At 37.6% G+C, this 26,391-nt stretch overlaps 4 protein-coding genes and 5 long non-coding RNA genes across 40 annotated transcripts in view; 4 read left to right on the plus strand and 5 right to left on the minus strand.

Annotated features, from left to right (window-relative positions):
- Nucleotides 1–7,790, plus strand: part of LOC124316898 (28S ribosomal protein S35, mitochondrial-like) — a 148,002-nt gene extending 140,212 nt beyond the window's left edge. For 4 of the 11 annotated variants that reach the window (XR_006912064.1, XR_006912056.1, XR_006912059.1 and 1 more), the window contains exon 4: nucleotides 7,361–7,790. Coding sequence is in view for 4 of the 11 variants with exons in the window: in XM_046782728.1 (XP_046638684.1) it covers nucleotides 5,987–6,035; nucleotides 6,140–6,498; nucleotides 6,963–7,039; nucleotides 7,361–7,472 (597 nt within the window). In the remaining 7 variants the exon portion in view is untranslated. Of the gene's footprint in view, nucleotides 1–5,877; nucleotides 6,059–6,139; nucleotides 6,499–6,568; nucleotides 6,686–6,821; nucleotides 6,865–6,921; nucleotides 7,040–7,189; nucleotides 7,225–7,360 lie in introns of those variants that run through there. The other 7 variants (XR_006912058.1, XR_006912062.1, XR_006912061.1 and 4 more) reach the window with 7 other exon arrangements.
- On the minus strand, nucleotides 475–807 carry LOC124320158. Its single transcript, XR_006913792.1, has 2 exons — nucleotides 718–807; nucleotides 475–565 (listed from the first exon to the last, which is right to left on the minus strand). It is a non-coding gene; the product is annotated as an uncharacterized LOC124320158 (long non-coding RNA).
- On the minus strand, nucleotides 4,337–5,845 carry LOC124318235. Of its 6 annotated transcripts, none has more exons than XR_006912406.1 (5): nucleotides 5,754–5,845; nucleotides 5,486–5,579; nucleotides 5,351–5,422; nucleotides 5,122–5,250; nucleotides 4,337–4,767 (listed from the first exon to the last, which is right to left on the minus strand). XR_006912406.1 is itself a non-coding variant. In XM_046782818.1 (4 exons), the coding sequence occupies exons 1-4, from the start codon at nucleotides 5,700–5,702 to the stop codon at nucleotides 4,656–4,658; spliced, it is 363 nt and encodes a 120-aa protein (XP_046638774.1). In that variant the 5' UTR covers nucleotides 5,703–5,766; the 3' UTR covers nucleotides 4,337–4,655. The 6 variants fall into 6 exon arrangements, 1 of the variants encoding a protein (XP_046638774.1); XR_006912407.1 differs by having other exon boundaries at nucleotides 5,675–5,766; XR_006912403.1 differs by lacking the exon at nucleotides 5,351–5,422 and having other exon boundaries at nucleotides 5,122–5,254; nucleotides 5,754–5,839.
- Nucleotides 7,791–8,280: 490 nt separating the features above from the next.
- On the minus strand, nucleotides 8,281–10,836 carry LOC124318925. 4 transcript variants are annotated; one of them, XR_006912625.1, is made up of 7 exons: nucleotides 10,739–10,836; nucleotides 10,472–10,654; nucleotides 10,006–10,398; nucleotides 8,922–9,024; nucleotides 8,785–8,858; nucleotides 8,513–8,685; nucleotides 8,281–8,433 (listed from the first exon to the last, which is right to left on the minus strand). It is a non-coding gene; the product is annotated as an uncharacterized LOC124318925 (long non-coding RNA). The 4 variants fall into 4 exon arrangements; XR_006912621.1 differs by having other exon boundaries at nucleotides 8,513–8,647; nucleotides 8,712–8,858; XR_006912630.1 differs by having other exon boundaries at nucleotides 8,513–8,647; nucleotides 8,712–8,858; nucleotides 10,462–10,654.
- A 305-nt stretch (nucleotides 10,837–11,141) lies between these two features.
- LOC124319352 lies at nucleotides 11,142–13,079 on the minus strand. The gene is made up of 3 exons (XR_006913051.1): nucleotides 12,959–13,079; nucleotides 12,301–12,503; nucleotides 11,142–12,225 (listed from the first exon to the last, which is right to left on the minus strand). It is a non-coding gene; the product is annotated as an uncharacterized LOC124319352 (long non-coding RNA).
- A 4,514-nt stretch (nucleotides 13,080–17,593) lies between these two features.
- Nucleotides 17,594–19,528, plus strand: LOC124319407. The gene is made up of 3 exons (XR_006913105.1): nucleotides 17,594–17,711; nucleotides 18,167–18,369; nucleotides 18,445–19,528. It is a non-coding gene; the product is annotated as an uncharacterized LOC124319407 (long non-coding RNA).
- A 305-nt stretch (nucleotides 19,529–19,833) lies between these two features.
- Nucleotides 19,834–22,377, plus strand: LOC124318951. Of its 4 annotated transcripts, none has more exons than XR_006912658.1 (7): nucleotides 19,834–19,931; nucleotides 20,016–20,208; nucleotides 20,272–20,652; nucleotides 21,634–21,736; nucleotides 21,800–21,946; nucleotides 22,011–22,145; nucleotides 22,225–22,377. It is a non-coding gene; the product is annotated as an uncharacterized LOC124318951 (long non-coding RNA). The 4 variants fall into 4 exon arrangements; XR_006912646.1 differs by having other exon boundaries at nucleotides 20,016–20,198; XR_006912652.1 differs by having other exon boundaries at nucleotides 20,016–20,198; nucleotides 21,800–21,873; nucleotides 21,973–22,145.
- A 490-nt stretch (nucleotides 22,378–22,867) lies between these two features.
- LOC124318276 lies at nucleotides 22,868–24,370 on the minus strand. Of its 5 annotated transcripts, XR_006912411.1 has the most exons (5): nucleotides 24,206–24,297; nucleotides 24,017–24,110; nucleotides 23,882–23,953; nucleotides 23,653–23,781; nucleotides 22,868–23,298 (listed from the first exon to the last, which is right to left on the minus strand). XR_006912411.1 is itself a non-coding variant. In XM_046782819.1 (4 exons), exons 1-4 carry the CDS (start codon nucleotides 24,231–24,233, stop codon nucleotides 23,187–23,189), a joined length of 363 nt encoding a protein of 120 aa, XP_046638775.1. In that variant the 5' UTR covers nucleotides 24,234–24,297; the 3' UTR covers nucleotides 22,868–23,186. The 5 variants fall into 5 exon arrangements, 1 of the variants encoding a protein (XP_046638775.1); XR_006912408.1 differs by lacking the exon at nucleotides 23,882–23,953 and having other exon boundaries at nucleotides 23,653–23,785; nucleotides 24,285–24,370; XR_006912409.1 differs by lacking the exon at nucleotides 23,882–23,953 and having other exon boundaries at nucleotides 23,653–23,785; nucleotides 24,232–24,310.
- Nucleotides 24,371–24,410: 40 nt separating this feature from the next.
- LOC124316990 (28S ribosomal protein S35, mitochondrial-like) lies at nucleotides 24,411–26,321 on the plus strand. Of its 7 annotated transcripts, none has more exons than XR_006912066.1 (7): nucleotides 24,411–24,566; nucleotides 24,671–25,029; nucleotides 25,100–25,204; nucleotides 25,353–25,395; nucleotides 25,453–25,570; nucleotides 25,721–25,755; nucleotides 25,892–26,321. XR_006912066.1 is itself a non-coding variant. In XM_046782733.1 (5 exons), the coding sequence occupies exons 1-4, from the start codon at nucleotides 24,518–24,520 to the stop codon at nucleotides 25,734–25,736; spliced, it is 501 nt and encodes a 166-aa protein (XP_046638689.1). In that variant the 5' UTR covers nucleotides 24,411–24,517; the 3' UTR covers nucleotides 25,737–25,755; nucleotides 25,892–26,321. The 7 variants fall into 7 exon arrangements, 4 of the variants coding, with proteins under 4 accessions (XP_046638689.1, XP_046638688.1, XP_046638690.1 ...); XR_006912065.1 differs by having other exon boundaries at nucleotides 24,412–24,566; nucleotides 25,100–25,216; XR_006912068.1 differs by having other exon boundaries at nucleotides 24,412–24,566; nucleotides 25,100–25,216; nucleotides 25,494–25,570.
- Nucleotides 26,322–26,391: the final 70 nt, after the last annotated feature.

Consider the following 26,391-nt stretch of genomic DNA (forward strand, 5'->3'; position numbering starts at 1 on the left):
TACACATCTCCCATCTTGAAAAATGGCTGCGTGACCAGGATATTCATGGACAGGACACTATGAGTGCTTGTATTGTAGATACCCTGCAGCCTATTATCCAAGCCGCATGGTTGTTACATTTGTTACAAGCTAGAGAATCCGACGATGACGTCAGGCATATTTGCACCATGCGTTCCCGATTAACCAGCGCTCAGATCATCATGATTCTGAATCTGTACGCGCCAGCCGATGAATTGGAAGATCGAATTCCCATTTCTTTTATCCGCAAAGTGCAATAAGAATTGGAAAAACGAATCGACCCGCAGTCACAGAGCAAATTGCTAATGGATACCAAACACGCATTTACGGTGCGTTTCCCGTACAGTCCATCATCAATCAATTTAGAAGACATAGACATTCCGACCGTAGTAAATCTACCAATGTTGAAGAAGGTTTAAGATCATTTCTTCCTCCCCATGCAGATGTGTTATGTTCTTATCGAAGCATTCCGTTGGTGTGTGTTAAGTATTGAGGAACGAAATGTGTTTGGCTGCAAACGTCTCGAAGCTAACTGCGGCCATTTGTTCTATGTAAAATAAGAAGAAATGAGTTATCATTGATACTAAGTACAGTTTAATAAGAAAAGAACAATGAATTGATCTGCCAAATATTTCTGTTAGTGACCTGCTTTGGACTCACGATATTTGCGAAAACAGAGAACTATATATTTTTACTTACAAACGTTATGTTTGATGCTTTAAGGATATGCCTGCAGCTATGGAACAAGGTCGATCTTAATGTTTTTTTCATTCCCATGTTCATTCATAATACTCGAGTGCTCGCACAACGGATCGCTATTAAAACTCCTCTGCTTGTGTGATCACTGTGATGAATCTGATTTGAATGTGACATATGGCATTCTTCTTCAGCTTTTTGTCTTTCACGTTTCTTTGCAGTTTTAGGTGAATTTTAAGATTTTTGTAATATTTTGATTTCAGAATAAATATCGTAAATCTTCTCTTCGTTGTTCGTAGCTCTTATAATGCCTCTTAGCAATATTACGTGAAGGTGAAACTCATTTTAAAATTTTAAAAGAAAAGGGTACCCAAATCTCCCACCAGATGCTGTCGATTAATTCATCAACATAAACAATGGCCGCTTCCATTCACGTTGAATGTTATTGGTGTGTCTTGAAAAGGTTATTTATTTATCTCCATTTATCTCCATTGTGAAAAACTACGTGTAAAGTGCTATAGTTCATCAAAAAGGTAAACATTTATAGTCTTAAATGGTATACATCCATTAATACCATGCTTTTATGTAAAGGTGGATTCAGAGTTTCAGACCATCAGTTCATCATCGTCTAGTGTACAATTCATATCTTATAGTAATTTGTTCAAACGCCGTTTGATGCTGAACACGTAGGTTTAATTTATACCTTATGGTTTGAAGTAGTATTCTTAACCCTTTCCATTTAATCATCATCATTATTTGTTATGATTTAGATTTCCGTGGACAGGTCATATTCTTTAGGAATGGATTTTGTGCGAGGGAAACTGGGAAGAAATTTAAATTATACTGCAACTCCTTCCTATGAAATGGATCAACGGACCACAGTTACCAACAACAACAAAGGGATCAGTTTGCAAATGTTGTCTAGCTAAGCAGTTTTTCAAGATCCATTGATGGTAAAAAAATGTATACTTGATGTACTTATTTTTTTTTTAGCTTCCTTTTAATTTCCAACTAATTTTTTTTCAGCACTATTTGTTACTTTCCGGAGATCACGAGTCGGCCGCAGGTGTCAATCTACAACGCAGTTTCTTCATTGAAATTGTGTGGCCCTTGCACGGAGATCCTTGAGCCAATGCTAGCCTTTGTCCATGACAGAAGAGTGACTTTCACCAACGTTCTGCCACATCCTCATCTTCGTGACGTACGCTCATCCAGCTTCGCTGCTACTCGTGCTGCTACTCTTGCCACTACTCGTGCCACTACTCGTGCCACTACTCGTGCTACTACTCGTGCTACTACTCGTGCTACACAACCCATCTCGTCTTCAATGACGAGTTAAACCACTTCAATGGTCGCTTCCGTCCACCGTGACCCACCTGAAGTCACTCACCACGGGATTATGCCCAGGTACCCAACAATTGACTTATTTTCGTAGGTTAGGGCTAGTTGCGTTAAACTCCGTCTTTGTAATAGTTTCCAAAATCAGGCCCTTCTTAGTTCTTACGCGCAAACGAAGTTTTACTTGGACGTTTCTTTTTTCTAACGCTAGATGGCTTTTTGATAATTTGCAGCTGTCAAAACAGTCAGTTTCAGTTACTTTGCACATCTCTTTAAACATTTTTTGGCAGTTATTTTGTTGAAATATTTAGTGATAACTGACGATTACTATTCCAGCAACAAAGCTCACTTGTTAAATTTTCGATAATTGCTTCTTTTTTTCTACTTCCGGTTTTCTCATTTCTGTCAGTAGTTCAGTAAATATTCATCTGACGCACAAAAGAACCACATATTCGTGATCTTCGTCAAATTTGTGGTAAAGCTCATGTTTTCTTTTGTACGTACGCGTACTTCCGGTTTCGCGAATTTTCCTGAACAATAGTTCAGGAAAATTCTCGATTTTGACCAAATTTTGGATTTCGTCTAAATCACACCTAATCGACCCCAAATTTAATGTAGATCACGAATATTTAGTTTATTTTGATGACAGCTCAATGGTTAAGGCGCTATCGCTTACTTCCGGTATACTTCCGGGAAATTTGCATAAAACTAGCAAGTGAGCTTGGTTCTCTGTGCTAATCTCAAGATTGAATGCTAGGTTTTAGCAAACAAAAATGCGATTTTCAAGTTTTGTGAGTATCTCACTATCTCAAGTCCAATCCTTTAAATAATGAGTCTTTATGTGTGTCTAATAGATGGTGTTTTAATTGTTTGTGTCAGTTTATTTGGGCTCATGGCGGTTTGCTGTCAAAAGTTAAGCTAATATCTTTTCTTCGAAAATTACCAATGTATTTACTTGTAAATTCGAGTGATTTCATCTGTAAATTGTCGGTGATGTGTTCTATTCCGTTTATATGTTGTATAAACTTAATGTATCTCATCAACTTACAGGAGAAAACGTGTTGAAAGAGTCGTGCAGCTCACTGCTGTCGTTCAACCATTTATTTGTTCAAAATCATTGTATTCTACTGAATGTGCCATCAAAATGAAACAGGTAACAACCATTACTAGCTTTATTAATACAGCTGAAACATATATTCTTCTCATCTTTTATTAGGATTCATCATAATGGTCTGCTGTTTGTATTGGACTTGCTAGATCGCCAATCCCAGCCATGCCCCGATTTTGAGTGTACACTACTAACTGTTTAATTATTTCTAGATCATAGACGTCAAGCACATTGATAACACAAACTATAAACAAGGTGACTTATTGTTATTTTATTTACAGGTTCTTCATATCAGGTTTCTAACACATTGGTATGACAGATTTGATGAGAAGTCATATTTTTAAGAAAATGGACAAGGGCCATACAGTCAACAAGGTTCCTTGTTTGCTAACCCGTTGGCTGCTACCCTTCAATCTCCCTGTTTACTTCCTTACACAGGTCCTATTGATTTGAGGTATTACTTTCTGTCACTTCAACCTTATTTGAATTTCATTGTCATCCAAATAAATGTTCATTCATTAATGCTTTTACAGGGTAACTCTTTCACTACTGATGACATCAACTGTTGTAAACTGACGAGAGAATGCTGCAATTCAAGACTGATACGTTGTGTAGTTGTTAGATAAATGACAAGTGCATATCTGGGCTCCCTTCTTTTCTGTGGCCCCGTTTCCCTAACTAACCACTAACCAACGCCCGCCGGTGGTCATTCACCCGCTGTGAAACCAGGAGGAGGGGAGGGCTCTGGTCGAACGGGGACTTGGAAGGCGCATGATCCGATGAAAACTTTTGGAGGGTCATGAGTCTAACCCGGAAGCCTAGTAAGACTACATCTCCCCGGAAAAACTTGCCTCGTACTTCTCTCTTCTTCTCGGTCCAGATACATATCTCTGGGGGCCGTAGACATTTCCTATAACAGCATGTGCGGGTTAAAACAATGCATCCACTACCCAATGAAACAAATAGCCATGGTTTATTTTTTGTGGAAATCTCCGTCAGTCAAGTTACAAAGACGATGTAGATTTCCGCAAAACTTAACCACCGCTTTTTGTCTCATTGCCGCAGCGGTGGTGGCGGGTTGCGTTTAAACTCGTGCAGTAGTAAACCGCCTTGAACCGGACGCTCTGTTTATTGAAAATTTTGTACATTAAAAAAAAAAATAGTAATAAAAATCAGTTTTATGTATAAAAAGTTTTATTTATTACAGACATCACATTGTTAGGGTTTAACATTGGTTAATTTGGATATGATATAAATTTAGGGTTGGTAGGTGTGTTTGTGTGTGAAGAGTTGGAAGGTATAAGTTTGTGGGGTTTGGAGATTAGTTGGTAGGGATATGTTTGTAGGGTTAAAACTTAAAATTAACTGTTTTTATCCAAACTTGAATCCCCCTCTCCAACATCTTCCACTTTCCTTTCCCAATCCCGAAAACATGTTTATTACTTGCTAGACATAACTATCCCCATATTTTTTTTTCCTTCTTAACATTTAACGGTTACACGACAACAGCACGGCCAATTGAATTTGATGCAGAAAGATCTATCACCAGCATAGGCTGCAACAAAGTACCACAGCGGACAGCAACTACGCGAACATACACGATAAACCTGTAACCGAAATTAAATGAATTAATTTTCACCATCAATTGAAATGCATTCTGAACAGACAAATTGATGATGCTCTATGTGGTTTTAGTTAAAACAAATATTCTGAAAACAATATCTGATAGCTTTTGTTGAAACAAAAAAACTCAATGTGATTTAAGCTACAGCAAAGAAGGATGATGATCCTGCTGATCCTGCTTGATCCTGCTTTAAAAAAATCAATTACTATCTAGCAGTAAATTCCCATGCATTAATAACAAAAATGACACAAGTATAGCTAAACTATGAAACCTCTCAGTGACAGTAAGCAAGATTTTGAATCAGCCAGACAATTAGAAAGTTGATTGAAATAATTACTTCAGTTGTTCATGTTTCTTCATTTGACGAAACACACAAGAGTACAGGTAGCAAGAGGAACACCCTTTACCAGCTGGCTGCACCAAATCCATAATTGGGCAGCAACGACAAAGCTCAGACTTTACCAGACTGTCTATCACAAAAAAAAAAAAAAACTCAATTACTATCAAGGACACAGCGTCTCAAATGACAAAAAAACAAAAAAATGACAGAAGTAAAAGTTAACTACACAATCCTTTGGAATATATGTTGCAAAGGATCCTACAGCTAGCAAGCTTTTCCAAGGTAGACAACTGAAGTTCTACAACAGGCAAGTTAAGACATATAGTCAAATTCTCACAGTTAGAAAGTTGAACATATTTACCTGATTTGTTCTGAAGTGTTTCTTACAAAACGTACAGCCGGTACGTACAGGAAAAAGAGACGACATCTTGGCAAAATGTAGGCCACATGATCAGCTGAAATTCCCAAGTAGAAATTAGTAGGCTAGGTTATTAGACTTATTACCACACAAATAACTAAATTCACACACAAACAATTAAGATTCAGTCACATCTAACAATCCAAAAAGGAAATAACATTTTTATGAAGAAAACTGTAAGGAAGGAAAATACGCCGTACGATAACGATACCTTTCAATAAACAACATCACAATCAGAATCAGTGCTACAAAAAAATGGCGGCGGTCATAAGTAACGTAACGAAGACTTATTGTTCCACATCAGTAGTTGTAAATGTGAATCATAGATGGCGATGAAACTTGTCTTTTAGTCTGCTAAAAAAGAGTCAAATAAAATGTCTGCAATTGTCAACCTACGTGTTTTCCGTAATTTTCAGCAGTTTGTGTCAATTAGACCCATTTCTAATGATCCCACATCATTTCGATAAAAAAAAAGGAATTCAGAAGGTGGATGGTAACTTTCATATTTTCAAACTGGCGCTTAGTATCATTAGATTATTTACACGTGAATGGCATGTGCTGCAAGGCTGTAACCGGCTTTCTGTTGAAATTTATTAGGAGATGACGAATTCCGTTCGCTGGATCTGAGTCCCAACAAGTCGTTGAATATGAGATCATACGGACGCAAAGTGTACAAGAGAGTAGCAGTTCATCCTCCACATTCCAACAAAATGCCAACTGATGAAGACTGGCCCTCAGTTTCGCCAATTGCCAGATCTTTCCATCCAGCTAGTTTTCCCCTGCCCTTGCATCAGGACTATGTTGTTCCGGGGGCAACACCACCAGGTAAATTTGCCAATGCAGAGATGATGAAGATCCCCAACTTCAAGTTAGGTTATGGCCGTCAAGCAGCCTACCGTCAACTATTTTGTTCAAAATCATTGTATTCTACTGAATGTGCAATCGAAATGATACAGGTAATAACCAACACTAGCTTTATCCATTTCATGTATTGCTGAAACATACATTCTTCTCGTCTTTTATTAGGAGTCATAATTATCTGCTGTTTGTATTGGACTTGCTAGATCACCAATCCCAGCATAGACCAATCTCTCATTTCATCTTCTTGAGAGAAGAATGGATTAGTGATTGGTGGTTTCATTTGTAAGTTCACTTATTATGTCACCGAACTTTTTCCATTGCAGTCTAATATGTATTTAAAGTATTGATCTCCATTTATGTCTATCTAATGTTCAAGAGATGCTTTTTAGTGTATACTGATAATTGTTTATTCTTTTAGATCATAGATGTCAAGCACTTTGATGACACAAATTATAAACAAGGTGACTTATTTTTCTTTTTTTCTTTACTGGATTTATCATTGATAACTTTTTTATTAGGATTCATCATTATATGTGCTTTGTATTGCTGGACTTGCTAGATCACCAACCACAGCATGAACCAATCAATCATTCACTTCTTTAGAGAACCTTGGATAGCTGTTCGGTGGTTTTATTTGTAAGTTCACTTGTCATGTCACTGGACTTTCTTTGTTGTAGTCTTTTATGTATTTAAAGTATTGATCTGCACATACGTCCATCTAATATTTAAGAGACGATTTCAAGTTTATACTGAAAACTGTTTTATAATTGTTCTTTTAAATTATAGACATCAAGCACATTGATGACACCAATGATAAACAGGTGACTTATTTTTTTTTACAAGTATAGCCAAATTACAGATTTCTAAATTGGCATGGCAAACCATATGACAAGTCATATTCTTTCAGAATGCATTTCAATTGATGGTGAAAATTAATTCATTTAATTTCGGTTACAGGTTTATCGTGTATGTTCGCGTAGTTGCTGTCCGCTGTGGTACTTTGTTGCAGCCTATGCTGGTGATAGATCTTTCTGCATCAAATTCAATTGGCCGTGCTGTTGTCGTGTAACCGTTAAATGTTAAGAAGGAAAAAAAATATGGGGATAGTTATGTCTAGCAAGTAATAAACATGTTTTCGGGATTGGGAAAGGAAAGTGGAAGATGTTGGAGAGGGGGATTCAAGTTTGGATAAAAACAGTTAATTTTAAGTTTTAACCCTACAAACATATCCCTACCAACTAATCTCCAAACCCCACAAACTTATACCTTCCAACTCTTCACACACAAACACACCTACCAACCCTAAATTTATATCATATCCAAATTAACCAATGTTAAACCCTAACAATGTGATGTCTGTAATAAATAAAACTTTTTATACATAAAACTGATTTTTATTACTATTTTTTTTTTTAATGTACAAAATTTTCAATAAACAGAGCGTCCGGTTCAAGGCGGTTTACTACTGCACGAGTTTAAACGCAACCCGCCACCACCGCTGCGGCAATGAGACAAAAAGCGGTGGTTAAGTTTTGCGGAAATCTACATCGTCTTTGTAACTTGACTGACGGAGATTTCCACAAAAAATAAACCATGGCTATTTGTTTCATTGGGTAGTGGATGCATTGTTTTAACCCGCACATGCTGTTATAGGAAATGTCTACGGCCCCCAGAGATATGTATCTGGACCGAGAAGAAGAGAGAAGTACGAGGCAAGTTTTTCCGGGGAGATGTAGTCTTACTAGGCTTCCGGGTTAGACTCATGACCCTCCAAAAGTTTTCATCGGATCATGCGCCTTCCAAGTCCCCGTTCGACCAGAGCCCTCCCCTCCTCCTGGTTTCACAGCGGGTGAATGACCACCGGCGGGCGTTGGTTAGTGGTTAGTTAGGGAAACGGGGCCACAGAAAAGAAGGGAGCCCAGATATGCACTTGTCATTTATCTAACAACTACACAACGTATCAGTCTTGAATTGCAGCATTCTCTCGTCAGTTTACAACAGTTGATGTCATCAGTAGTGAAAGAGTTACCCTGTAAAAGCATTAATGAATGAACATTTATTTGGATGACAATGAAATTCAAATAAGGTTGAAGTGACAGAAAGTAATACCTCAAATCAATAGGACCTGTGTAAGGAAGTAAACAGGGAGATTGAAGGGTAGCAGCCAACGGGTTAGCAAACAAGGAACCTTGTTGACTGTATGGCCCTTGTCCATTTTCTTAAAAATATGACTTCTCATCAAATCTGTCATACCAATGTGTTAGAAACCTGATATGAAGAACCTGTAAATAAAATAACAATAAGTCACCTTGTTTATAGTTTGTGTTATCAATGTGCTTGACGTCTATGATCTAGAAATAATTAAACAGTTAGTAGTGTACACTCAAAATCGGGGCATGGCTGGGATTGGCGATCTAGCAAGTCCAATACAAACAGCAGACCATTATGATGAATCCTAATAAAAGATGAGAAGAATATATGTTTCAGCTGTATTAATAAAGCTAGTAATGGTTGTTACCTGTTTCATTTTGATGGCACATTCAGTAGAATACAATGATTTTGAACAAATAAATGGTTGAACGACAGCAGTGAGCTGCACGACTCTTTCAACACGTTTTCTCCTGTAAGTTGATGAGATACATTAAGTTTATACAACATATAAACGGAATAGAACACATCACCGACAATTTACAGATGAAATCACTCGAATTTACAAGTAAATACATTGGTAATTTTCGAAGAAAAGATATTAGCTTAACTTTTGACAGCAAACCGCCATGAGCCCAAATAAACTGACACAAACAATTAAAACACCATCTATTAGACACACATAAAGACTCATTATTTAAAGGATTGGACTTGAGATAGTGAGATACTCACAAAACTTGAAAATCGCATTTTTGTTTGCTAAAACCTAGCATTCAATCTTGAGATTAGCACAGAGAACCAAGCTCACTTGCTAGTTTTATGCAAATTTCCCGGAAGTATACCGGAAGTAAGCGATAGCGCCTTAACCATTGAGCTGTCATCAAAATAAACTAAATATTCGTGATCTACATTAAATTTGGGGTCGATTAGGTGTGATTTAGACGAAATCCAAAATTTGGTCAAAATCGAGAATTTTCCTGAACTATTGTTCAGGAAAATTCGCGAAACCGGAAGTACGCGTACGTACAAAAGAAAACATGAGCTTTACCACAAATTTGACGAAGATCACGAATATGTGGTTCTTTTGTGCGTCAGATGAATATTTACTGAACTACTGACAGAAATGAGAAAACCGGAAGTAGAAAAAAAGAAGCAATTATCGAAAATTTAACAAGTGAGCTTTGTTGCTGGAATAGTAATCGTCAGTTATCACTAAATATTTCAACAAAATAACTGCCAAAAAATGTTTAAAGAGATGTGCAAAGTAACTGAAACTGACTGTTTTGACAGCTGCAAATTATCAAAAAGCCATCTAGCGTTAGAAAAAAGAAACGTCCAAGTAAAACTTCGTTTGCGCGTAAGAACTAAGAAGGGCCTGATTTTGGAAACTATTACAAAGACGGAGTTTAACGCAACTAGCCCTAACCTACGAAAATAAGTCAATTGTTGGGTACCTGGGCATAATCCCGTGGTGAGTGACTTCAGGTGGGTCACGGTGGACGGAAGCGACCATTGAAGTGGTTTAACTCGTCATTGAAGACGAGATGGGTTGTGTAGCACGAGTAGTAGCACGAGTAGTAGCACGAGTAGTAGCACGAGTAGTGGCACGAGTAGTGGCACGAGTAGTGGCAAGAGTAGCAGCACGAGTAGCAGCGAAGCTGGATGAGCGTACGTCACGAAGATGAGGATGTGGCAGAACGTTGGTGAAAGTCACTCTTCTGTCATGGACAAAGGCTAGCATTGGCTCAAGGATCTCCGTGCAAGGGCCACACAATTTCAATGAAGAAACTGCGTTGTAGATTGACACCTGCGGCCGACTCGTGATCTCCGGAAAGTAACAAATAGTGCTGAAAAAAAATTAGTTGGAAATTAAAAGGAAGCTAAAAAAAAAATAAGTACATCAAGTATACATTTTTTTACCATCAATGGATCTTGAAAAACTGCTTAGCTAGACAACATTTGCAAACTGATCCCTTTGTTGTTGTTGGTAACTGTGGTCCGTTGATCCATTTCATAGGAAGGAGTTGCAGTATAATTTAAATTTCTTCCCAGTTTCCCTCGCACAAAATCCATTCCTAAAGAATATGACCTGTCCACGGAAATCTAAATCATAACAAATAATGATGATGATTAAATGGAAAGGGTTAAGAATACTACTTCAAACCATAAGGTATAAATTAAACCTACGTGTTCAGCATCAAACGGCGTTTGAACAAATTACTATAAGATATGAATTGTACACTAGACGATGATGAACTGATGGTCTGAAACTCTGAATCCACCTTTACATAAAAGCATGGTATTAATGGATGTATACCATTTAAGACTATAAATGTTTACCTTTTTGATGAACTATAGCACTTTACACGTAGTTTTTCACAATGGAGATAAATGGAGATAAATAAATAACCTTTTCAAGACACACCAATAACATTCAACGTGAATGGAAGCGGCCATTGTTTATGTTGATGAATTAATCGACAGCATCTGGTGGGAGATTTGGGTACCCTTTTCTTTTAAAATTTTAAAATGAGTTTCACCTTCACGTAATATTGCTAAGAGGCATTATAAGAGCTACGAACAACGAAGAGAAGATTTACGATATTTATTCTGAAATCAAAATATTACAAAAATCTTAAAATTCACCTAAAACTGCAAAGAAACGTGAAAGACAAAAAGCTGAAGAAGAATGCCATATGTCACATTCAAATCAGATTCATCACAGTGATCACACAAGCAGAGGAGTTTTAATAGCGATCCGTTGTGCGAGCACTCGAGTATTATGAATGAACATGGGAATGAAAAAAACATTAAGATCGACCTTGTTCCATAGCTGCAGGCATATCCTTAAAGCATCAAACATAACGTTTGTAAGTAAAAATATATAGTTCTCTGTTTTCGCAAATATCGTGAGTCCAAAGCAGGTCACTAACAGAAATATTTGGCAGATCAATTCATTGTTCTTTTCTTATTAAACTGTACTTAGTATCAATGATAACTCATTTCTTCTTATTTTACATAGAACAAATGGCCGCAGTTAGCTTCGAGACGTTTGCAGCCAAACACATTTCGTTCCTCAATACTTAACACACACCAACGGAATGCTTCGATAAGAACATAACACATCTGCATGGGGAGGAAGAAATGATCTTAAACCTTCTTCAACATTGGTAGATTTACTACGGTCGGAATGTCTATGTCTTCTAAATTGATTGATGATGGACTGTACGGGAAACGCACCGTAAATGCGTGTTTGGTATCCATTAGCAATTTGCTCTGTGACTGCGGGTCGATTCGTTTTTCCAATTCTTATTGCACTTTGCGGATAAAAGAAATGGGAATTCGATCTTCCAATTCATCGGCTGGCGCGTACAGATTCAGAATCATGATGATCTGAGCGCTGGTTAATCGGGAACGCATGGTGCAAATATGCCTGACGTCATCGTCGGATTCTCTAGCTTGTAACAAATGTAACAACCATGCGGCTTGGATAATAGGCTGCAGGGTATCTACAATACAAGCACTCATAGTGTCCTGTCCATGAATATCCTGGTCACGCAGCCATTTTTCAAGATGGGAGATGTGTACCGAATCTGAATGCCTTTCGACCAGTGACACATTTCTTTACGCAGTAGGAGGTTGTTTAATGCGCACGCACAAATGTAATAGAACACCTGGCAAATAAGGAGAAAAGTTAAGTATTGAATGAAGAAATGTATGTAACCTACAAATATGCACGAAGGCAATACCTGGCGGAAAACTTGAGCGATAAGCGTTGGGTCTACGCCATATAACTGCAACACTTGGTGGAAAATGGTTAACTCGCGCAACAAATGTGCGATACGTACGACGACCACGAATCCTTCTCATCACTCTTGCTGCTTTTTCCTGGTTCCTCATGAAGGTGTTCAAGTTCGTCAAGTTCTCTTTCAGCTTCTTCCATCCGCTCCTCCTAAATAAGTCATATTTGTTTACAAATTAGAATAGCAGACTTTTGAATATTGTAAAATAAATGTATGTTCATGTTTGGCAAACCAGAAAATAATTCCTAGTAGAATATTTTAAGCTAGTATTTCAATGCTTTAGCCTAGTGAAAGATGAATGACGAGGTTTCATCAGTTTCAAAAATGAGACCACGACAAAGAAGTTATGTTAGGAAATCAGTGAATCTAATCAACTAGACAACTACCAATTATTAAACAATAGCCTACAAAATGTTTTGATGACAATGATTTGAATATTGTTCGCTTCTCCAATTAAGTAAAATCCATTTTAGTCTCACATAGGCTTAACAGGCTACACAAAATGCTAATGAAAACCTTTTGTTTGCTACTAAACTCATCTTGGTTCATTTCGTCTACTTGCATATACAAAACACTGACTTACTAAAAAAAAAAGCTTTCTTACCATTTTGAATCTATTAACGATTGAAAAAAGTTGAGGAAGACACACAAAGACGACACGTAAGACGTAAAAAGCTGAAGACACAACAAACACTGTCGCCATTTAAAATAGGCCACGCCCTTTAACGTCACATCGGAGTCGTTTTTATTTAAAATATAACATCTTTAAAAAACTTATTGACTTGATTATTGTTGAAATAGATTGGTAAAAATACAAACTTTAATTATATTATGATTTAAAATTATTCAAATCGAAATTAAATTAATAAAACTTGAAAAATGAGAGGAAATTCATTTTGCGAACGACGGCTGCAGTGCCAAGGCAAATAAAAGGAAAGCCCGTTTGAAACAAAGTAATTTCAGTTTGCAAAACTAAAATTTGAAAATGGCAGATCTCTGTTTTCTCTTTCAATGTCTTTCTTTGTCTGATTCTGAGAAGCGAAAGCGCACCTGTGAGTACGAGGATGAAGATATTCGACACCGCAGACCACAACGAATTCGTTTGGACAAAATATCCTCCGAGTTAAATGTTGTTGGGCTGCGTAATGTTGGAGAGAAGATTCGTCTCAAAAGATCCAACAAACTCCCGAAAATGGACGAAGGTGTCAGTCCCCTCTTGAAAGGTAACGGAATGGAAGTTGATGAAGACGTCGAGGAGATTGGGCGTAACTTGCCACGAGACAAAACGAACAATCGCCAACGTCGCATCGCTACTAATCCCGAACCGAATCAGCACCTGTCCGTCCGGAACACCAACCGATTCAAGACCTTACCAACTGGCAGCAACGGAAAAGGACACCAGACCCGTCAACCCGATCGCGGAAACCGTTTGAAGAACTTATTGGTCGTGAACTTGTCCGACCGCGGCCGGATCGTGGAATTGACGGGAATTGGGTCCAAACCGAACGTGACTGCTGGGGAGGGTGGAGATCTCAGGTCCCTTCTGGATTTAAAGCGAAAAGAAAAAGTCGAGGGAGTTCAGCAGGACCTCAGGTCATTCTTGAACTCACGGCGAAAAATAACACCTGTTCGTCGGCTTTAATTCTTGCTTTGGAGGGGGAGTAATTTGGGGTTGGATTTGAAGAGGATTGGCTTAATTTCAGTTTTGGAAAATTTGAATTTTTTTTTTTTTTTTTTTTTCAATTTTTTTTTTTCATTTTTTTTCTTTTTTTTTCAAAGCGTCATATTGCATGACTGTACAGATCAATAAAATTCATAAAATCCATAAAACCAATGTGTCTTGTCTTTTTATTACTAACAATATGCCGATACAACAGAACAATAACGGCAACGACAAAATTATATCCATCACACAACCCTTTCTTAATCAGAAAGGCAAATTGTTATAGGCGGTCAGAGCGAATAACAACGTCAATATTTTTAACAAACTATAATTAATTCTTTTCGCTGCCATCCAGTCGTCAGTTGCCAAGACTTTGGTCGAAAAGCGCCGGAAATGATGGACGGCCAACGTTTTCAAATGCTCCGCCGGATGGTTATATATCGGGGAGTACAAACAATTCGACACAATTTGCAGCAGACATTCAACAAACAATAAAATTTTCACACGGTTTTTAACTGCCCCAGCAAATAATCTATCGGCCGCCACAAAAAGGCGCAAAAAGGCCGATCGCTATCGTCTGATCCAGCGTTGCCAAGGACAACCGTCCGGTGTAAATATAGCATAGAGAATTAGAGACTCTTATTTCTTATCCATTTCTTGGAGGGAGCCGGAATCCAGAATTTGTTGTTTGTTAACGGGAAAACTCGGAAAACTACGTAGGCCGATGAGTTGACGGGCACAATGTGAACGCGGGAGAGACACTTTTGGCGGGATTGATTCAAAATGACCTCTTCCGCTCGAACCGGGTCGGCTGGTGCCGCCTACGACGTTCGTACACAAATTGATTTTCAAGGTGTGGCCATCGTCCAAGAGACCCAATTTCCATTTGAAATTGGGGATTTCCTCGGCCGAGAAACTGAACAACGACAAGGAATAACTCCATCACTTCTCAGGTGATTCCAGGAAGGCCAAACTGTTGAATGTTTCACTCGAAATCGAGTCTGACAAGTTCGCACTTTGACTGGCACTGTCGGGCCATAACTTGGTGTTGCTCAGACTTCAATTTCTTCTTGATTTAACATGTTCGCCAAATAGTTAACGGTTTAAAATTAAGCAGTAGCCTAGAGACCTCTGTGCAGGTGTAAATCTAATATAGGCAGATGGTAGATCTAATATACAGGAATGGATAAATTTAAAATACTCAAATAAAAAGGAATGAATATCTCAAGTAGATAGAAATGTTTATACCAATCCTACAATTGACTGAAAGAGTAAAATAAGTAAAAGTATTCTGTAACATTCACTAATTTAACTAGATCAAATCAACAAAGAAAAAATCGAAAGACTGATACAAGAAAGTGTGGTTATCAAATTGTTAACTATCGATGACAAAGGTGAGCGAAGATTGACACCGCTCCGGCGCCACTTTTTCACTTTCCGAACAAATCGAGACGATAAGGAACAACACACAAAGTCACCAGGACGTCCCATTAATCCAAGCAGTTTGTTTAATATCGTTCCCTGACTGTAATAAGTTTGACTAATCTTTTTTCTATTTCTAATCGAGTTTCTCTCCATCTTTGCTCGAGTCGTTGTGTACAAGATTTCAAATGCGGAAGAGAAAATAAACCATAACAAAGCTTTAGGGTTAAATGGCATCGTCAACTTCGGTCAAGTTCCTGAATCGATAATTGTCATACAAATTTTAAAAAAAGGAATTGTTGTACAATCATGTGCTATTTTGTATTTTTTTAAAAGTCGTTTTGAAGAAAGTTCAACAGGATTTTTACTTTTTCTTTTCAGTATTTCGCATAACACGTAAAATTTAATTGTATCTTACTATCCATATATTAATTGTGAAGAGGAAATTTTGGAAGAGGTCATTTTGAATCAATCCCGCCAAAAGTGTCTCTTCCGCGTTCACATTGTGCCCGTCAACTCATCGGCCTACGTAATTAACAAACAACAAATTCTGGATTCCGGCTCCCTCCAAGAAATGGATAAGAGTCTCTATGCTATATTTACACCGGACGGTTGTCCTTGGCAACGCTGGATCAGACGATAGCGATCGGCCTTTTTGCGCCTTTTTGTGGCGGCCGATAGATTATTTGCTGGGGCAGTTAAAAACCGTGTGAAAATTTTATTGTTTGTTGAATGTCTGCTGCAAATTGTGTCGAATTGTTTGTACTCCCCGATATATAACCATCCGGCGGAGCATTTGAAAACGTTGGCCGTCCATCATTTCCGGCGCTTTTCGACCGAAGTCTTGGCAACTGACGACTGGATGGCAGCGAAAAGAATTAATTATAGTTTGTTTAAAATATTGACGTTGTTATTCGCTCTGACCGCCTACAACAATTTGCCTTTCTGATTAAGAAAGGGTTGTGTGATGGATATAATTTTGTCGTTGCCGTTATTGTTCTGTTGTATCGGCATATTGTTAGTAATAAAAAGACAAGACACATTGGTTTTATGGTTTTTATGAATTTTATTTCTATGTACAGACACGAAATTTGACGCTTTGAAAAAAAAAGAAAAAAAAAATGAAAAAAAAATTGAAAAAAAAATGAAAAAAAAAATGCAAATTTTCCAAAACTGAAATTAAGCCAATCCTCTTCAAATCCAACCCCAAATTACTCCCCCTCCAAAGCAAGAATTAAAGCCGACGAACAGGTGTTATTTTTCGCCGTGAGTTCAAGAATGACCTGAGGTCCTGCTGAACTCCCTCGACTTTTTCTTTTCGCTTTAAATCCAGAAGGGACCTGAGATCTCCACCCTCCCCAGCAGTCACGTTCGGTTTGGACCCAATTCCCGTCAATTCCACGATCCGGCCGCGGTCGGACAAGTTCACGACCAATAAGTTCTTCAAACGGTTTCCGCGATCGGGTTGACGGGTCTGGTGTCCTTTTCCGTTGCTGCCAGTTGGTAAGGTCTTGAATCGGTTGGTGTTCCGGACGGACAGGTGCTGATTCGGTTCGGGATTAGTAGCGATGCGACGTTGGCGATTGTTCGTTTTGTCTCGTGGCAAGTTACGCCCAATCTCCTCGACGTCTTCATCAACTTCCATTCCGTTACCTTTCAAGAGGGGACTGACACCTTCGTCCATTTTCGGGAGTTTGTTGGATCTTTTGAGACGAATCTTCTCTCCAACATTACGCAGCCCAACAACATTTAACTCGGAGGATATTTTGTCCAAACGAATTCGTTGTGGTCTGCGGTGTCGAATATCTTCATCCTCGTACTCACAGGTGCGCTTTCGCTTCTCAGAATCAGACAAAGAAAGACATTGAAAGAGAAAACAGAGATCTGCCATTTTCAAATTTTAGTTTTGCAAACTGAAATTACTTTGTTTCAAACGGGCTTTCCTTTTATTTGCCTTGGCACTGCAGCCGTCGTTCGCAAAATGAATTTCCTCTCATTTTTCAAGTTTTATTAATTTAATTTCGATTTGAATAATTTTAAATCATAATATAATTAAAGTTTGTATTTTTACCAATCTATTTCAACAATAATCAAGTCAATAAGTTTTTTAAAGATGTTATATTTTAAATAAAAACGACTCCGATGTGACGTTAAAGGGCGTGGCCTATTTTAAATGGCGACAGTGTTTGTTGTGTCTTCAGCTTTTTACGTCTTACGTGTCGTCTTTGTGTGTCTTCCTCAACTTTTTTCAATCGTTAATAGATTCAAAATGGTAAGAAAGCTTTTTTTTTTAGTAAGTCAGTGTTTTGTATATGCAAGTAGACGAAATGAACCAAGATGAGTTTAGTAGCAAACAAAAGGTTTTCATTAGCATTTTGTGTAGCCTGTTAAGCCTATGTGAGACTAAAATGGATTTTACTTAATTGGAGAAGCGAACAATATTCAAATCATTGTCATCAAAACATTTTGTAGGCTATTGTTTAATAATTGGTAGTTGTCTAGTTGATTAGATTCACTGATTTCCTAACATAACTTCTTTGTCGTGGTCTCATTTTTGAAACTGATGAAACCTCGTCATTCATCTTTCACTAGGCTAAAGCATTGAAATACTAGCTTAAAATATTCTACTAGGAATTATTTTCTGGTTTGCCAAACATGAACATACATTTATTTTACAATATTCAAAAGTCTGCTATTCTAATTTGTAAACAAATATGACTTATTTAGGAGGAGCGGATGGAAGAAGCTGAAAGAGAACTTGATGAACTTGAACACCTTCATGAGGAACCAGGAAAAAGCAGCAAGAGTGATGAGAAGGATTCGTGGTCGTCGTACGTATCGCACATTTGTTGCGCGAGTTAACCATTTTCCACCAAGTGTTGCAGTTATATGGCGTAGACCCAACGCTTATCGCTCAAGTTTTCCGCCAGGTATTGCCTTCGTGCATATTTGTAGGTTACATACATTTCTTCATTCAATACTTAACTTTTCTCCTTATTTGCCAGGTGTTCTATTACATTTGTGCGTGCGCATTAAACAACCTCCTACTGCGTAAAGAAATGTGTCACTGGTCGAAAGGCATTCAGATTCGGTACACATCTCCCATCTTGAAAAATGGCTGCGTGACCAGGATATTCATGGACAGGACACTATGAGTGCTTGTATTGTAGATACCCTGCAGCCTATTATCCAAGCCGCATGGTTGTTACATTTGTTACAAGCTAGAGAATCCGACGATGACGTCAGGCATATTTGCACCATGCGTTCCCGATTAACCAGCGCTCAGATCATCATGATTCTGAATCTGTACGCGCCAGCCGATGAATTGGAAGATCGAATTCCCATTTCTTTTATCCGCAAAGTGCAATAAGAATTGGAAAAACGAATCGACCCGCAGTCACAGAGCAAATTGCTAATGGATACCAAACACGCATTTACGGTGCGTTTCCCGTACAGTCCATCATCAATCAATTTAGAAGACATAGACATTCCGACCGTAGTAAATCTACCAATGTTGAAGAAGGTTTAAGATCATTTCTTCCTCCCCATGCAGATGTGTTATGTTCTTATCGAAGCATTCCGTTGGTGTGTGTTAAGTATTGAGGAACGAAATGTGTTTGGCTGCAAACGTCTCGAAGCTAACTGCGGCCATTTGTTCTATGTAAAATAAGAAGAAATGAGTTATCATTGATACTAAGTACAGTTTAATAAGAAAAGAACAATGAATTGATCTGCCAAATATTTCTGTTAGTGACCTGCTTTGGACTCACGATATTTGCGAAAACAGAGAACTATATATTTTTACTTACAAACGTTATGTTTGATGCTTTAAGGATATGCCTGCAGCTATGGAACAAGGTCGATCTTAATGTTTTTTTCATTCCCATGTTCATTCATAATACTCGAGTGCTCGCACAACGGATCGCTATTAAAACTCCTCTGCTTGTGTGATCACTGTGATGAATCTGATTTGAATGTGACATATGGCATTCTTCTTCAGCTTTTTGTCTTTCACGTTTCTTTGCAGTTTTAGGTGAATTTTAAGATTTTTGTAATATTTTGATTTCAGAATAAATATCGTAAATCTTCTCTTCGTTGTTCGTAGCTCTTATAATGCCTCTTAGCAATATTACGTGAAGGTGAAACTCATTTTAAAATTTTAAAAGAAAAGGGTACCCAAATCTCCCACCAGATGCTGTCGATTAATTCATCAACATAAACAATGGCCGCTTCCATTCACGTTGAATGTTATTGGTGTGTCTTGAAAAGGTTATTTATTTATCTCCATTTATCTCCATTGTGAAAAACTACGTGTAAAGTGCTATAGTTCATCAAAAAGGTAAACATTTATAGTCTTAAATGGTATACATCCATTAATACCATGCTTTTATGTAAAGGTGGATTCAGAGTTTCAGACCATCAGTTCATCATCGTCTAGTGTACAATTCATATCTTATAGTAATTTGTTCAAACGCCGTTTGATGCTGAACACGTAGGTTTAATTTATACCTTATGGTTTGAAGTAGTATTCTTAACCCTTTCCATTTAATCATCATCATTATTTGTTATGATTTAGATTTCCGTGGACAGGTCATATTCTTTAGGAATGGATTTTGTGCGAGGGAAACTGGGAAGAAATTTAAATTATACTGCAACTCCTTCCTATGAAATGGATCAACGGACCACAGTTACCAACAACAACAAAGGGATCAGTTTGCAAATGTTGTCTAGCTAAGCAGTTTTTCAAGATCCATTGATGGTAAAAAAATGTATACTTGATGTACTTATTTTTTTTTTAGCTTCCTTTTAATTTCCAACTAATTTTTTTTCAGCACTATTTGTTACTTTCCGGAGATCACGAGTCGGCCGCAGGTGTCAATCTACAACGCAGTTTCTTCATTGAAATTGTGTGGCCCTTGCACGGAGATCCTTGAGCCAATGCTAGCCTTTGTCCATGACAGAAGAGTGACTTTCACCAACGTTCTGCCACATCCTCATCTTCGTGACGTACGCTCATCCAGCTTCGCTGCTACTCGTGCTGCTACTCTTGCCACTACTCGTGCCACTACTCGTGCCACTACTCGTGCTACTACTCGTGCTACTACTCGTGCTACACAACCCATCTCGTCTTCAATGACGAGTTAAACCACTTCAATGGTCGCTTCCGTCCACCGTGACCCACCTGAAGTCACTCACCACGGGATTATGCCCAGGTACCCAACAATTGACTTATTTTCGTAGGTTAGGGCTAGTTGCGTTAAACTCCGTCTTTGTAATAGTTTCCAAAATCAGGCCCTTCTTAGTTCTTACGCGCAAACGAAGTTTTACTTGGACGTTTCTTTTTTCTAACGCTAGATGGCTTTTTGATAATTTGCAGCTGTCAAAACAGTCAGTTTCAGTTACTTTGCACATCTCTTTAAACATTTTTTGGCAGTTATTTTGTTGAAATATTTAGTGATAACTGACGATTACTATTCCAGCAACAAAGCTCACTTGTTAAATTTTCGATAATTGCTTCTTTTTTTCTACTTCCGGTTTTCTCATTTCTGTCAGTAGTTCAGTAAATATTCATCTGACGCACAAAAGAACCACATATTCGTGATCTTCGTCAAATTTGTGGTAAAGCTCATGTTTTCTTTTGTACGTACGCGTACTTCCGGTTTCGCGAATTTTCCTGAACAATAGTTCAGGAAAATTCTCGATTTTGACCAAATTTTGGATTTCGTCTAAATCACACCTAATCGACCCCAAATTTAATGTAGATCACGAATATTTAGTTTATTTTGATGACAGCTCAATGGTTAAGGCGCTATCGCTTACTTCCGGTATACTTCCGGGAAATTTGCATAAAACTAGCAAGTGAGCTTGGTTCTCTGTGCTAATCTCAAGATTGAATGCTAGGTTTTAGCAAACAAAAATGCGATTTTCAAGTTTTGTGAGTATCTCACTATCTCAAGTCCAATCCTTTAAATAATGAGTCTTTATGTGTGTCTAATAGATGGTGTTTTAATTGTTTGTGTCAGTTTATTTGGGCTCATGGCGGTTTGCTGTCAAAAGTTAAGCTAATATCTTTTCTTCGAAAATTACCAATGTATTTACTTGTAAATTCGAGTGATTTCATCTGTAAATTGTCGGTGATGTGTTCTATTCCGTTTATATGTTGTATAAACTTAATGTATCTCATCAACTTACAGGAGAAAACGTGTTGAAAGAGTCGTGCAGCTCACTGCTGTCGTTCAACCATTTATTTGTTCAAAATCATTGTATTCTACTGAATGTGCCATCAAAATGAAACAGGTAACAACCATTACTAGCTTTATTAATACAGCTGAAACATATATTCTTCTCATCTTTTATTAGGATTCATCATAATGGTCTGCTGTTTGTATTGGACTTGCTAGATCGCCAATCCCAGCCATGCCCCGATTTTGAGTGTACACTACTAACTGTTTAATTATTTCTAGATCATAGACGTCAAGCACATTGATAACACAAACTATAAACAAGGTGACTTATTGTTATTTTATTTACAGGTTCTTCATATCAGGTTTCTAACACATTGGTATGACAGATTTGATGAGAAGTCATATTTTTAAGAAAATGGACAAGGGCCATACAGTCAACAAGGTTCCTTGTTTGCTAACCCGTTGGCTGCTACCCTTCAATCTCCCTGTTTACTTCCTTACACAGGTCCTATTGATTTGAGGTATTACTTTCTGTCACTTCAACCTTATTTGAATTTCATTGTCATCCAAATAAATGTTCATTCATTAATGCTTTTACAGGGTAACTCTTTCACTACTGATGACATCAACTGTTGTAAACTGACGAGAGAATGCTGCAATTCAAGACTGATACGTTGTGTAGTTGTTAGATAAATGACAAGTGCATATCTGGGCTCCCTTCTTTTCTGTGGCCCCGTTTCCCTAACTAACCACTAACCAACGCCCGCCGGTGGTCATTCACCCGCTGTGAAACCAGGAGGAGGGGAGGGCTCTGGTCGAACGGGGACTTGGAAGGCGCATGATCCGATGAAAACTTTTGGAGGGTCATGAGTCTAACCCGGAAGCCTAGTAAGACTACATCTCCCCGGAAAAACTTGCCTCGTACTTCTCTCTTCTTCTCGGTCCAGATACATATCTCTGGGGGCCGTAGACATTTCCTATAACAGCATGTGCGGGTTAAAACAATGCATCCACTACCCAATGAAACAAATAGCCATGGTTTATTTTTTGTGGAAATCTCCGTCAGTCAAGTTACAAAGACGATGTAGATTTCCGCAAAACTTAACCACCGCTTTTTGTCTCATTGCCGCAGCGGTGGTGGCGGGTTGCGTTTAAACTCGTGCAGTAGTAAACCGCCTTGAACCGGACGCTCTGTTTATTGAAAATTTTGTACATTAAAAAAAAAAATAGTAATAAAAATCAGTTTTATGTATAAAAAGTTTTATTTATTACAGACATCACATTGTTAGGGTTTAACATTGGTTAATTTGGATATGATATAAATTTAGGGTTGGTAGGTGTGTTTGTGTGTGAAGAGTTGGAAGGTATAAGTTTGTGGGGTTTGGAGATTAGTTGGTAGGGATATGTTTGTAGGGTTAAAACTTAAAATTAACTGTTTTTATCCAAACTTGAATCCCCCTCTCCAACATCTTCCACTTTCCTTTCCCAATCCCGAAAACATGTTTATTACTTGCTAGACATAACTATCCCCATATTTTTTTTTCCTTCTTAACATTTAACGGTTACACGACAACAGCACGGCCAATTGAATTTGATGCAGAAAGATCTATCACCAGCATAGGCTGCAACAAAGTACCACAGCGGACAGCAACTACGCGAACATACACGATAAACCTGTAACCGAAATTAAATGAATTAATTTTCACCATCAATTGAAATGCATTCTGAACAGACAAATTGATGATGCTCTATGTGGTTTTAGTTAAAACAAATATTCTGAAAACAATATCTGATAGCTTTTGTTGAAACAAAAAAACTCAATGTGATTTAAGCTACAGCAAAGAAGGATGATGATCCTGCTGATCCTGCTTGATCCTGCTTTAAAAAAATCAATTACTATCTAGCAGTAAATTCCCATGCATTAATAACAAAAATGACACAAGTATAGCTAAACTATGAAACCTCTCAGTGACAGTAAGCAAGATTTTGAATCAGCCAGACAATTAGAAAGTTGATTGAAATAATTACTTCAGTTGTTCATGTTTCTTCATTTGACGAAACACACAAGAGTACAGGTAGCAAGAGGAACACCCTTTACCAGCTGGCTGCACCAAATCCATAATTGGGCAGCAACGACAAAGCTCAGACTTTACCAGACTGTCTATCACAAAAAAAAAAAAAAACTCAATTACTATCAAGGACACAGCGTCTCAAATGACAAAAAAACAAAAAAATGACAGAAGTAAAAGTTAACTACACAATCCTTTGGAATATATGTTGCAAAGGATCCTACAGCTAGCAAGCTTTTCCAAGGTAGACAACTGAAGTTCTACAACAGGCAAGTTAAGACATATAGTCAAATTCTCACAGTTAGAAAGTTGAACATATTTACCTGATTTGTTCTGAAGTGTTTCTTACAAAACGTACAGCCGGTACGTACAGGAAAAAGAGACGACATCTTGGCAAAATGTAGGCCACATGATCAGCTGAAATTCCCAAGTAGAAATTAGTAGGCTAGGTTATTAGACTTATTACCACACAAATAACTAAATTCACACACAAACAATTAAGATTCAGTCACATCTAACAATCCAAAAAGGAAATAACATTTTTATGAAGAAAACTGTAAGGAAGGAAAATACGCCGTACGATAACGATACCTTTCAATAAACAACATCACAATCAGAATCAGTGCTACAAAAAAATGGCGGCGGTCATAAGTAACGTAACGAAGACTTATTGTTCCACATCAGTAGTTGTAAATGTGAATCATAGATGGCGATGAAACTTGTCTTTTAGTCTGCTAAAAAAGAGTCAAATAAAATGTCTGCAATTGTCAACCTACGTGTTTTCCGTAATTTTCAGCAGTTTGTGTCAATTAGACCCATTTCTAATGATCCCACATCATTTCGATAAAAAAAAAGGAATTCAGAAGGTGGATGGTAACTTTCATATTTTCAAACTGGCGCTTAGTATCATTAGATTATTTACACGTGAATGGCATGTGCTGCAAGGCTGTAACCGGCTTTCTGTTGAAATTTATTAGGAGATGACGAATTCCGTTCGCTGGATCTGAGTCCCAACAAGTCGTTGAATATGAGATCATACGGACGCAAAGTGTACAAGAGAGTAGCAGTTCATCCTCCACATTCCAACAAAATGCCAACTGATGAAGACTGGCCCTCAGTTTCGCCAATTGCCAGATCTTTCCATCCAGCTAGTTTTCCCCTGCCCTTGCATCAGGACTATGTTGTTCCGGGGGCAACACCACCAGGTAAATTTGCCAATGCAGAGATGATGAAGATCCCCAACTTCAAGTTAGGTTATGGCCGTCAAGCAGCCTACCGTCAACTATTTTGTTCAAAATCATTGTATTCTACTGAATGTGCAATCGAAATGATACAGGTAATAACCAACACTAGCTTTATCCATTTCATGTATTGCTGAAACATACATTCTTCTCGTCTTTTATTAGGAGTCATAATTATCTGCTGTTTGTATTGGACTTGCTAGATCACCAATCCCAGCATAGACCAATCTCTCATTTCATCTTCTTGAGAGAAGAATGGATTAGTGATTGGTGGTTTCATTTGTAAGTTCACTTATTATGTCACCGAACTTTTTCCATTGCAGTCTAATATGTATTTAAAGTATTGATCTCCATTTATGTCTATCTAATGTTCAAGAGATGCTTTTTAGTGTATACTGATAATTGTTTATTCTTTTAGATCATAGATGTCAAGCACTTTGATGACACAAATTATAAACAAGGTGACTTATTTTTCTTTTTTTCTTTACTGGATTTATCATTGATAACTTTTTTATTAGGATTCATCATTATATGTGCTTTGTATTGCTGGACTTGCTAGATCACCAACCACAGCATGAACCAATCAATCATTCACTTCTTTAGAGAACCTTGGATAGCTGTTCGGTGGTTTTATTTGTAAGTTCACTTGTCATGTCACTGGACTTTCTTTGTTGTAGTCTTTTATGTATTTAAAGTATTGATCTGCACATACGTCCATCTAATATTTAAGAGACGATTTCAAGTTTATACTGAAAACTGTTTTATAATTGTTCTTTTAAATTATAGACATCAAGCACATTGATGACACCAATGATAAACAGGTGACTTATTTTTTTTTACAAGTATAGCCAAATTACAGATTTCTAAATTGGCATGGCAAACCATATGACAAGTCATATTCTTTCAGAATGCATTTCAATTGATGGTGAAAATTAATTCATTTAATTTCGGTTACAGGTTTATCGTGTATGTTCGCGTAGTTGCTGTCCGCTGTGGTACTTTGTTGCAGCCTATGCTGGTGATAGATCTTTCTGCATCAAATTCAATTGGCCGTGCTGTTGTCGTGTAACCGTTAAATGTTAAGAAGGAAAAAAAATATGGGGATAGTTATGTCTAGCAAGTAATAAACATGTTTTCGGGATTGGGAAAGGAAAGTGGAAGATGTTGGAGAGGGGGATTCAAGTTTGGATAAAAACAGTTAATTTTAAGTTTTAACCCTACAAACATATCCCTACCAACTAATCTCCAAACCCCACAAACTTATACCTTCCAACTCTTCACACACAAACACACCTACCAACCCTAAATTTATATCATATCCAAATTAACCAATGTTAAACCCTAACAATGTGATGTCTGTAATAAATAAAACTTTTTATACATAAAACTGATTTTTATTACTATTTTTTTTTTTAATGTACAAAATTTTCAATAAACAGAGCGTCCGGTTCAAGGCG

Source organism: Daphnia pulicaria, chromosome 1 (genome assembly GCF_021234035.1).
Source record: "Daphnia pulicaria isolate SC F1-1A chromosome 1, SC_F0-13Bv2, whole genome shotgun sequence".
In the NCBI taxonomy this organism is placed as follows: Eukaryota; Metazoa; Arthropoda; class Branchiopoda; order Diplostraca; family Daphniidae; genus Daphnia; species Daphnia pulicaria.

Coding starts and splice junctions, on each gene's coding strand:
- LOC124318235 (XM_046782818.1), bottom strand. CDS start 5,702: ATGTTATTTCCTTTTTGGATTGTTAGAT. Junction 5,580..5,674: donor TCCTTTTTGGATTGTTAGAT/GTGACTGAATCT, acceptor TGGGAATTTCAG/CTGATCATGTGGCCTACATT. Junction 5,251..5,485: donor AACACTTCAGAACAAATCAG/GTAAATATGTTC, acceptor TGTGATAGACAG/TCTGGTAAAGTCTGAGCTTT.
- LOC124318276 (XM_046782819.1), bottom strand. CDS start 24,233: ATGTTATTTCCTTTTTGGATTGTTAGAT. Junction 24,111..24,205: donor TCCTTTTTGGATTGTTAGAT/GTGACTGAATCT, acceptor TGGGAATTTCAG/CTGATCATGTGGCCTACATT. Junction 23,782..24,016: donor AACACTTCAGAACAAATCAG/GTAAATATGTTC, acceptor TGTGATAGACAG/TCTGGTAAAGTCTGAGCTTT.
- LOC124316990 (XM_046782732.1), top strand. CDS start 24,518: ATGATCCCACATCATTTCGATAAAAAAAAAGGAATTCAGAAGGTGGAT. Junction 24,567..24,670: donor AGGAATTCAGAAGGTGGATG/GTAACTTTCATA, acceptor GAAATTTATTAG/GAGATGACGAATTCCGTTCG. Junction 25,030..25,493: donor GTGCAATCGAAATGATACAG/GTAATAACCAAC, acceptor TGGACTTGCTAG/ATCACCAACCACAGCATGAA.